Raw genomic sequence first — 10,650 nt, 5'->3', positions numbered from 1 at the left:
CCCCAGAGTGTGTATGTGAAGTTTTAACACAAATTACCTCACAGATAATTTTTTATAGCTTGTTAAAATGGCCACTTTTAGGGTATGAGCCAAAACGCACAGTATTTGTGTTTGTCCCTTTAAATGCAAATGAGCTGGTGCTCCTGGCCCCCTTTTCAGAAGAGAGCGGAGCTTCAAGAGCTCAAGCTCCAGCATACCAGCAACAACAAAACAGGACAATCTCACGCACTGAAAATGTCAGAAACTCTCAGTAGCGGTGTTCAGCCTTATGTGTCCGAACCGGAATCAGACAATGAAATATCACAAACTTTGTAAGTCCCACTTGTGATTATGAGCTCGACAAATTCAAGCGGTCGACTTCACATTGCTTTCATATGCAATTTTTAACTACCACATTCCCATTTACGATCATTCTGGTAGCACGTGAAGGCAGCATCAGTGAAAACAGGCAGAGACAATGGTAGCTTTAGTAACATTAGCCTTACAGAGTGCCAAGAAGCTCTTTCAGAAATGCAGTTTGTGAAACAAAATATGACGCGTGATAAATAGTCTGGAGCTGACGTTTGTGCATGAAGTGTTGGTATTGATCCCTCTTTCATAATCAACCTCTGCGATTATCCAGCGTTGAACTGACCCTCGTTTGTGAGGCAGTCTGGTGTGAAATGATCAGCACAAACATATAGGACTTTACCGGTTGTTTTCTGGGACATTTCATTCGAAAATGACATTTAACCACAGTGTCCTCAGCGGCTCAGATGGAGGGAGTCTATGGAGACTTCTATGTTCGTTGGTGCATCCCAAATCACAACACTTGTAATGCCTCTTTGGCGCTGACATTATATCTCCAGCAGCTGCAGCAAGCAAACAGTAATGGCGGGCTGCTGCTTCTCACTCAGGGCTGTGTCTGTGCTAATAGGCCAGAGATCAGCACAAATGGGTGGGTCCTTTTCCCTACGATGACGTCAATGTAGGAAGAAATCTGGAATCTCTTGTTCAGAGAGACTGTTTATGATTTATTAGGATTATAAAAAAATGAATGGGTGGATTTTTACAATTATAGGCTGGTTGTTTTCACACAACGTATAAAAGGGATCTTTGCATAATAGGTCCCCTTTAAAATTAGAGTCACCCACTGCATTTTAATCATGATCCAAACAAAGATTAATTAGATTGTATAATTTTGAAATTTTAAGCAAAAACAGAATGGTCTGACTTTAGTTTTGTTAAAATATGCTACATAAAGCCAGGCTCAAACTACAGGAATTATAGCCCGATTTAGCCCAGATTTTCCTCTCCTAAGACTCGATCGGTTTTTATTTTTACATTTACATTACATTTACATTTAGTCAATTAGCAGACGCTTTTATCCAAAGCGACTTACAAATGAGGACAATGGAAGCAATCAAAATCAACAAAAGAGCAATAATATGCAAGTGCTGTAACAAGTCTCAGTTAGCTTAACGCAGTACATGTAGCAAGGTTTTTTTTTAATTGTATAATAAACAGAGGCGGACAGTAGTGAAGTATTTTTACTTTACTCAAGTAAATTTAATAAGTATCTGTAGTTTATCAGAGTGTGTTTATCATACTTTTTACTGCACTACATTTCATTAAATCTTTGAATTACTTTTACTTGAGTAAACGTAAGAAAGTAATAGATTTCTAATTTTTACTTGAAAATTTTAATCAGTAATTAAACTTACATTTTCAGATTAATGTGTTGAGTAAATGCTGCAGATATTTTCAAACTGGAAATTATGGTTGCTTAATTGAATTTTTGTTAATATTTGATAGGTTAATAATTTATAGTAGACATGCCAGACAAAAGATGTATTTTCTATATTTTAAAACAAACTTTTGTACCTAATTTCCTTTAGCTGTCTTCAAAAATTGTAATTAATGTGTTTATTCATATCTGATCTTTGATGCTTTTAATAAAAGGGACCAACATTGAAGTTGATAATGAAAATGTCTCTTCAAATCAATATATTTCACTAAACTTTGCTCTGCTGATCACAGGCTTTGTAAAAATTAATTCAGGTGACTTGCAGTTTAATGTTGCTAAAATAACCAATAAAAGCTATCACTGTATTAAATGTTTGTATATTTTTCTGAAGCTGAAAGGAGGGAAATGCTTTCTTCTTCACTGAGTTGACTCTTGTGTGTTTGTCAGGCGTCACTATGCAGCAAGTAGATTCAACAGGAGGCATTTTCTTTCTCTTCTGTTTGAATGTGGGCAGCTGTGTTTTTCCTTCTCCGGAATGTAAGCTGCTGGCAGTGGGAGGCAAAAGTCTTCTTTTTCGTGGTATTATTCCAGTCCCAGAGAGTTTTTAGTTGTAGTGTTTGTGCCAAAAATATGTTGTTTGAGCACTGTGCTGATCTGCTGAAGTAAAAATCTTAGAAAAATCAAAGAAAAGTACAGAAATAGGGAGCAAAGCGCAGAGCAGTAAGCAAAAATGTCCGAACGGTAGCGAAGCCTTAAGGCAAAAAAAAAGGTTACAAGACTATATGTGTGATTTATCATTCAGTGGTCATGCTATTAAACTTTACTCAATAAATAAAATGTAATTGTAACTGTTCTTTTTTGTCATTTTTGTTTTGGGTCTTTCTTTGGATCAGCGCTTTAGCTCACATTAAAAATAATATATATATTTTTTAAAATTTCTCTCAACGGACCAAGAAAAAACACCTTCAGATACATTATGAAATATTATGAACCTCAAAAATATATTGTTAGATTAACATATTTACTCTAACAAGTGGAAAACTAAATTAATGCTTTATATTTAATTTCCATGAAAATCCTGACTGTTGAGTGAGTGATAGTGTTTGAGCAGCTGCAGCATCAGTTCATCACTGTGACTCTGACTGACGGAGGATTTTGTACCACTCTTTATCACTGTGTGAACACATGTTGACTGTTGATCCAGTGTGCACTCATACAGTAATAATGTCCAGCATCTTCAGTCTGGACTCCACTGATGGTCAGAGTGAAATCTCTCCCAGATGATCTGCTGCCAGTGAATCTAGATGGAGTTCCTGATTGCCGATTGATTGCTGCATAAATCAAGAGTTTAGGAGCTTCTCCAGGTTTCTGTAAGTACCAGCTAAGAAAATGGTTTCCATTGTGACAGCAGTTGGGATCACTGTTAAATGTACATGTTACAGTGACTGATTGTCCAGTTTGAGCGAGCAGCACTGAGGGAGTTTGAGTCACTGTCACCTGCCCAATAGATTCTGAAAAATGAGAAATATTAGAAATCACAAACACTTTTATAAACATATATCTTCACAACATGCATAAAAATAACAAGTAAATAACATATAATCTTTACTGACACAAACCTTGACATAATACTGCCAGCGTCCAGATCAATATGGTGATGAAAGTCATTTTTGTTGATTGTAGGTTCAGTTAGAGTGAAAAACAGTTATTGATCATGTTTCATGTTTGACAGAGTTATAAACACATGCAGAGCACTGAAGCGTGTGGTGCTCATGTAAAACACACTCTCTATGCAAACACTTCAGGAGAATGCCAACAAGTCTAAGTTGGTTTAATGTTCTGTTTCACTGAGACTTAAGAAAATATTTAATGAGTTCACATGTTAATATAATCGTTCATTGATATAAAGCAACATCGCACATGCAAGAGCGCTGCTTCTTCTGAATATCAGATCAACAGCATGATTGCAAATGTGATATTGCTTTTATACAACCATTTATTAAACAATAGGTTACTACTGATTAATTTACTTTATAGTGAACGAGTCATCTCGTGAATTAACTGAATAAACTGGAATATCTCGTGACTGTCGATGAACTGATCACTGAACAGATTAGAACAAATCTTTTTTGGTGAAAGGATTTGATAAAGATTGGAGTCACTTTGATGAATCAAAATCCCCAGCAGAGAGTTGAGTCTGTTGCGTCAGAACTCACAGGTGATTCGTCTGATTTCTGTTTACTACAAAAAAAAAATTCTGTTTACGAAGACAAATGGAGCTACTCTACGAGATGTAGAGTGGAAGTCAAGATTTCTCTAATTAAATTCTGTGTAGGCTACTCCTCACACATGGATTCAAAAGACTTTGAATGTAGTGCACAAGTCATGTGAACTGATTTTATGAAGCCTTTTTTCATGTTTAGAGTTTGACATCCAGAGTCATCAACTGACTTTGTGTGGAAAATAAGAGAAGCTTGAACTTTCTGCTAAACTGCTAAACATCCCCATTTGTGTTCCCCAGATTGATGGGTTTGGAGTGACATAAGGGTGAGTAAATTATTAAAATTATTCTATGAACTGTCACTCCTCCCACAGTCTACCTTTTTCAAATTGAAATCACCAAATTACTCCAAGTTCCATCAATGCAAAGATACTTTTTGTTAGATTTGTTAGAAGACGCTGAAATAACCTATGCCATGAGACAAAAATCAGGGCTGTTTTTGTACCACTCTTTATCACTGTGTGAACACATGTTGGCTGTTGATGACATGTACACTCTGACAGTAATAATGTCCAGCATCTTCAGTCTGGACTCCACTGATGGTCAGAGTGAAATCACTGTTAGATCCACTGCCACTGAATCTAGATGGAGTTCCTGACTCAAGAGTGTCTGCAGCATAAATAAGGAGTTTAGGAGCTTCTCCAGGTTTCTGTAAGTACCAGGAAAGAGGCTGAACACTCCAACCCTGGTAAACTTCAGTGCTTGTTTTACAGGACATAGTAACTGTGTCTCCTGGTTGAACAGGTTTGACTGCAGGTGTCTGAGTGACTGTCACTTCAGCTGCTGATTCTACATCGAGAAAAATGAATAAACATTCAGAATTCAGTATTTGTTGAAAGACAGTATTTCTAGCACAGATGATCAGTTAGAATAGAGTGTGTTTATTTCCTCACCTGTGAAACAGTAGCTAGTGAAGATCCAGATGAAGATGGTGATGAAGCTCATGGTTGCTGTTGGTTCAGATTCTCAGAGTTCAAACTCACAGAGCTATAAAACCTCCTGAAGCTTGTGCTGCAATGCAAATCATCTCTATGTAAATCTGTGTACAAGTTACAGCAGATGATGCATGTGAAAAATAACAAGTGTTTAGGATCTTTTCTCATGTTATGAGTCAAAAACATTTACTCAAGTGTCTGAAGCTACAGGTTTTCTGATGATTCAAACAGCGGAGTTGCATTATTAACTCCATTAGGAGGTCAAAAGTCATTCCAGAGGTCACAGGTCATCAAAACTATTATTAAATCTGCTTTAATGATTAAAAATGCATTGAGAAATGCATGATCATTTAGAAACCTAAGTCAAGTCACCTTTATTTATATAGCGCTTTTAACAATGCAGATTGTGTCAAAGCAGCTTTGCAGTATTAAATAAGGAAAATAGTGTGTAATAATGCAAAATAGTAAACACTCAATTTTCAGTTTAAGTCAGTTCATCATTGATTCAGTGATGTCATCGTCCAGCTCAGTTCAGACAGTTTCTGTGCAATAAAGTTGACGATATCGCTGGAAATTAAGTGTCCCCAACTAAGCAAGCCAGAGGCGACAGCGGCAAGGAACCAGAACTCCATCTGTTACAAAATGGAGAAAAAACCTTGGGAGAAACCAGGCTCAGTCGGGGGGCCAGTTTTCCTCTGGCCAGACGAAACCAGCAGTTCAGTTCAAGTCAGATTGTGCAGAAGACTCGACTGGTTCCCGTGGTCTTGTGCCGATGACCGTCTAGGTGACATGGTCTTAGATGGGGGTCTGTCTCTGGGGCTTATCTATTTGTCCTGGTCTCTAAGCTTAGGATGTCTAATGAAAATGTGATTAATACATACATTTGTATTTTTATTTACTTTTTTTTATTTAGAATGAACTACTAGTGTTCATGCATCAAGAGACCTTTAAAAATGATGAGGCTGTTTTTGTAAAAGTCACTTTAGTTCAATAATCCATCACTGATGTTGAGAAGAGCTGCTGTTGAGTCTCATATCAGTGTGAGTGTCGTGGAGTTTGTGTTCATCTGAGTGTGACGGAGGTTTTTGTACGACGCTTTCACTAGAATGAAGCACTGTGGTACACTTTTGGTGGAGGAACTAAACTGACCATCAGTAAGTCTCTTCAATTCTGTCATTAAAATGCAAGATATTATTATTCATTTTATTAAGAAAACATTTGCCAACAATTATTATAAAAATTTTATTGAAGTTAAAGAACAATAAAGATAGAAAATATTAATTATTAATATTAAAATTATTTATTCATTAATTCCAACATTTCATGATGAATTTATCTGTTTCAGTTTATTTAATAATGTATGCAATTTTACAACTATATATTAATATTTAGTGATATTTCAGGATATTTATTTTTTCCATTTAAATTCATATTTCATATGTTTTCAGTTTGTTTCACTTCACATGAATAATTTTACATTTTATTATTGCTAACATTTAATTGCATTTTAATTCATTGATTGAAATAGTTTGATAATTATTTCATAATATATTGTGTGTCTGTAACTCTTGATAAAGTTAATAATTAAGAGTCTTTGAAATGCATGGCACAAAAGTTTGATAAAATAATCTAAATGATTCTAATTTGGTAGGCATCTTCATAATAACAAATTGAGTTATTAACATTTTTTTAATAAATTTTTTTAACATGCATAATTATGATTCTGAGTGTTTGATATGATCTTTTAAAAATGCAATTGATATATAAATTATAATATTAATTTGTTTTCTAAATAATCATAAATTTGCATGTGAACAATGTTTTTAAACTCAGTTTGAGAAATTTAAAAAGTAATTCAGAAAATGGCAAATTCTTATCATTTTTGCAGTATGTTAAGTTTGCTTAAACTGATTTAAATTTACAATTAGATGTGCATTAAACATTTAGTAGAGGTGAACATTTATTTAATGGCGATTAAATGTAGGATAGTGTCTATGTGGAATATGAATGAAAGCAGTGAGGTCAAACTGCAGTAATGATGAAATTATTGTTTTTTTCCTGCATTACCTGAAACTATGAGCTACAGTCAGAGTGCTGGAGTGTGAGTTTGTGTTGTGTGTGTTTGTGTGTTTCAGCTGGTCCCGCAGTGAAGCCCTCCGTGTCTCTGCTGCCTCCCTCTTCTCTGCAGATCTCTGGAGACTCAGCCGCACTGCTCTGCCTGCTCAGCTCTTACTCTCCACAGGGGGCGCAGGTGAGCTGGACGCTGGACGGGTCAGAGGTCACCGAGGGGGTTCAGACCAGCGCAGAGAGCGAGCGGGACGGACGCTACAGCCGCAGCAGCGTCCTGAGCCTCAGTAAAGCACGCTGGGAAGACGGCGAGCGCTTCGTCTGCAGAGTAACACATGACGGAGCTGATCACGAGACCTCGTTCCTCAAGAGCTCCGAGTGCTGATGTTTCTCCAGTGAAGAGCAGCAGGATTCACAGCAGTCTCCTGATTTACAGCTCAATACTCAAGCAGTCTTTCAATGTGCTGCCATTGCTGTTCATTCAATAAAGCTTCTGAACGCCTTACATTTGTGTTTGAGTGCATCTTTGATCAGTGTGTCCTTCCTTCACTAAAGTTTCAGCTGCTGTTGATGGATTGTAAGAGTTAAGAACAGCTGCGTTTAGCAGTAAATGTGAACTGAAGCTCTTGGGGTTTGAACATGGTCTCTGGAGATGGAGCTGCTCTATTCTGAGACGATCAGAATCATTAAAGCTGCCAATGCAAATCTAATTTTCCCTGAAAATGAAATGCTCTGAACTGAACAGTTTCACTTCTGCTCATGAGAAATGAGACAGTTATAAAATTTGAGTGGTAGTTTCATAAAGCAGTTTATCAAGAATACGTATGACTGTAAGGATGAGTGTAGAACAATCTACAAAAACTCCACAACATCTATAAAACTGGAACTGAGAAAAAAACATATTTTTGTTTGATTTGCTATCAATTTTCTCTAATTCTGAGCATAATTGAGTCAAACTAGTCTGTCACAGGACAGATCACATTCTAATGGAGCTGATTTGACTCCTCAGTTTTGATCTCATGTGTAGTTCTGTGTTTGGTCTCTGTGTGTCAGTAGTGTGTGATAGTGTTTGAGCAGCTGCAGCATCAGTTCATCACTGTGACTCTGACTGACGGAGGTTTTTGTACCTCTCTTTATCACTGTGTGAACACATCATCACCCACACAGCCACCATCAGAATCTGTTCTGCAGTGAAAACTCTGACAGTAATAATGTCCAGCATCTTCAGTCTGGACTCCACTGATGGTCAGAGTGAAATCACTGTTAGATCCACTGCCACTGAATCTAGATGGAGTTCCTGACTGGAGAGTGTTTGCATAACGAATCAAGAGTTTAGGAGCTTCTCCGGGTTTCTGTAAATACCAGGCTAAACCTTCATCCCCATCACTCCATCTGTGCACATCTCTGCTGGTTCTACAGTTGATTTTGACTGTTTCTTCTGGTTGAGCTGCTGTCGTTGAGGGACTCTGAGTGACGCTGATCTGTCCTCTACTCTCTGAAACACACAACAAGAAGAAAATCAACTCAAAACTCTGACAATATACTTGAAGAAATGAATTCATATCAAACTTGTGCTCCACAAACCTTGAGCAAACGCTGTGAGAGTCCAGATGAAGATGATGATGAAGGTCATGTTGATGAAGATTGTTGTGTGTGTCAGTGATGAAGTGTTAAACTCACAGCACTATAAACACTCTCAGAGCACTGAAGCATCTGATCAATATGCAAACATACTCCACATCATTTACCTGAAGACAGCAGAAACAGTTTTACTGTTTAGTATCTTTGCTAATAAATTTCTTCTTTCCATTTTCAGAAACAAACACTCATGATTTACTGCATGCTATTTAATTATTTATTTCGGGACGAGCTTCTCCCTCCAAACACTGTTTTTTGATAAGTTTCAATCAGTTTTTCATGCTGAGAGCATTTAATACCTGTGTTACAGATTTGATGTCATCCATGATAGGCCTAGTATGATACTGTATAACAGGTCAAAGGTCATTTAAGGGAATCACCATCTAAATCTTGCTAAAGAGTTCATTGCAAAGCAGGTAAATAGAATTAGCAAAGTTTAAATAACAGGTGTTTTGTAATGAATTTTGGGACTGATTATGAAACAAATGATTTGATTTCAGCCTTAATGCAATAACAATGATTTATTATTTAAGATGAACATTTTGTACTACTGCTTTTGAATAATCCATGTCTGATGTTGAGTCTCGTATCAGTGTGTGTGAGTGTCGTGGAGTTTGTGTTCATCTGAGTGTGACGGAGGTTTTTGTACGACGCTTTCACTAGAATGAAGCACTGTGGTACACTTTTGGTGGAGGAACTGAACTGACCATCAGAAGTAAGTCTTTCTTAAATGATCTAATATAAATATATAATGTGTGTGTATTTTAAAAGGAGGTTTAACATTTGGCAACAATAATTCTAATTTTATTGTAAAATTGTATTCTGTTTTATTGATTGATTGTACCTATGAATGTGTTTAAAATATTAAATTTTGTCTGCTATATTATGTACAAGTCATATTTGGTGATATTCAATATTTTCCCATTTCAAGCCAGAGTTCATATTTGTACTTAATATTTTACATTAGTAATTTCACATTTTTTATGCTAGCAGTTTGATATATTTTAATTAATGGCAATTTTTGTAATGAATTCTCAGTTATTTTTTTAAATATTTTAATTTGTGCATGACACAAAAGCAGGATAATATAAACAGAATATATTTAATTTCATGAGTCAAAAGGAAATTTAGCTGATAAGCCTTTTAAAATGTATTATTTAAACTATATGTTTACATATAATTATCTTTATGAGAAAATGTCCTGAATGTTGACTATTTTCAAAATAGAAATAAGTGTTCAATTTGTTTCCTAAATCCTAAAACAATACCACAAAAATTATCAATTTGCACTTGGTCAGAGATATTTTATTAAATCTTTTTTAAAATTTTACTTAATTCAGAAATAATAGCATACATTTTTACAGTATATCAGGTTTGCTTAAGATAACTAATTTATATTTATGCAGTATGTTGTATTTGATACACTGTAAAAATTATAGTAAAAAACAGCAGCTGTGATAGTCAAATTTGTTCTTTCACTTTCAAAAACTGCATTCAATATTTTACTGTAAAATTACATGAAATGTCCTGTTAGATTTAGTACAGTTTTTCACTGTATATAGTGAAATATAGAACTGTATATAGAACTTACTGTTAACCAATTAACAGTTTTCTCCCATAACATTTTTCAGTCTTTTACAATTAAAATTATGATCGTTTTTACATTTCTTAACAGTACATTTAATTGTTAATAGCTAATGGAGAATATTTTGAAACTTCATTCAGGATATTTGTGTTATATGAATGAAAGCAGTGATGTGGAGTTACAGTAAAGATGAGCTGATTGTGATTTTGGCTGCATTATCACGTCTGCTCCAGTGAAGATTGTAGCTGCAGATGTGAAGAAGTGTGTTGTGTGTGTTTGTGTGTTTCAGCTGGTCCCGCAGTGAAGCCCTCCGTGTCTCTGCTGCCTCCCTCTTCTCTGCAGATCTCTGGAGACTCAGCCGCACTGCTCTGCCTGCTCAGCTCTTACTCTCCACAGGGGGCGCAGGTGAGCTGGACGC

At 35.9% G+C, this 10,650-nt stretch overlaps 4 gene segments (V, D, J or C); 1 reads left to right on the top strand and 3 right to left on the bottom strand.

The window, feature by feature from the left end:
- Positions 1-2,896: 2,896 nt before the first annotated feature.
- Positions 2,897-3,394, bottom strand: LOC107553376 (Ig kappa chain V-I region Wes-like). The segment is given in 2 exon segments: positions 2,897-3,237; positions 3,346-3,394. Coding segments are annotated over 2 exon segments (390 nt in total).
- Positions 3,395-4,461: 1,067 nt separating this feature from the next.
- LOC107553405 (Ig kappa chain V region K29-213-like) lies at positions 4,462-4,964 on the bottom strand. The segment is given in 2 exon segments: positions 4,462-4,796; positions 4,901-4,964. Coding segments are annotated over 2 exon segments (387 nt in total).
- A 1,981-nt stretch (positions 4,965-6,945) lies between these two features.
- Positions 6,946-7,516, top strand: LOC107553375 (Ig lambda-3 chain C region-like). The segment is given in 2 exon segments: positions 6,946-6,963; positions 7,029-7,516. Coding segments are annotated over 2 exon segments (384 nt in total).
- Positions 7,517-8,277: 761 nt separating this feature from the next.
- Positions 8,278-8,672, bottom strand: LOC107553404 (Ig kappa chain V-IV region B17-like; the record flags this gene model as incomplete). The annotated part of the segment is given in 2 exon segments: positions 8,278-8,504; positions 8,594-8,672. Coding segments are annotated over 2 exon segments (276 nt in total), but the record flags the coding sequence as incomplete, so codon positions are not given.
- Positions 8,673-10,650: the final 1,978 nt, after the last annotated feature.

Source organism: Sinocyclocheilus grahami, unplaced genomic scaffold (assembly GCF_001515645.1).
Source record: "Sinocyclocheilus grahami isolate Dianchi unplaced genomic scaffold, SAMN03320097.WGS_v1.1 scaffold472.1, whole genome shotgun sequence".
NCBI lineage: Eukaryota > Metazoa > Chordata > Actinopteri > Cypriniformes > Cyprinidae > Sinocyclocheilus > Sinocyclocheilus grahami.
This window is presented reverse-complemented; position numbering and strand designations above follow the sequence as displayed.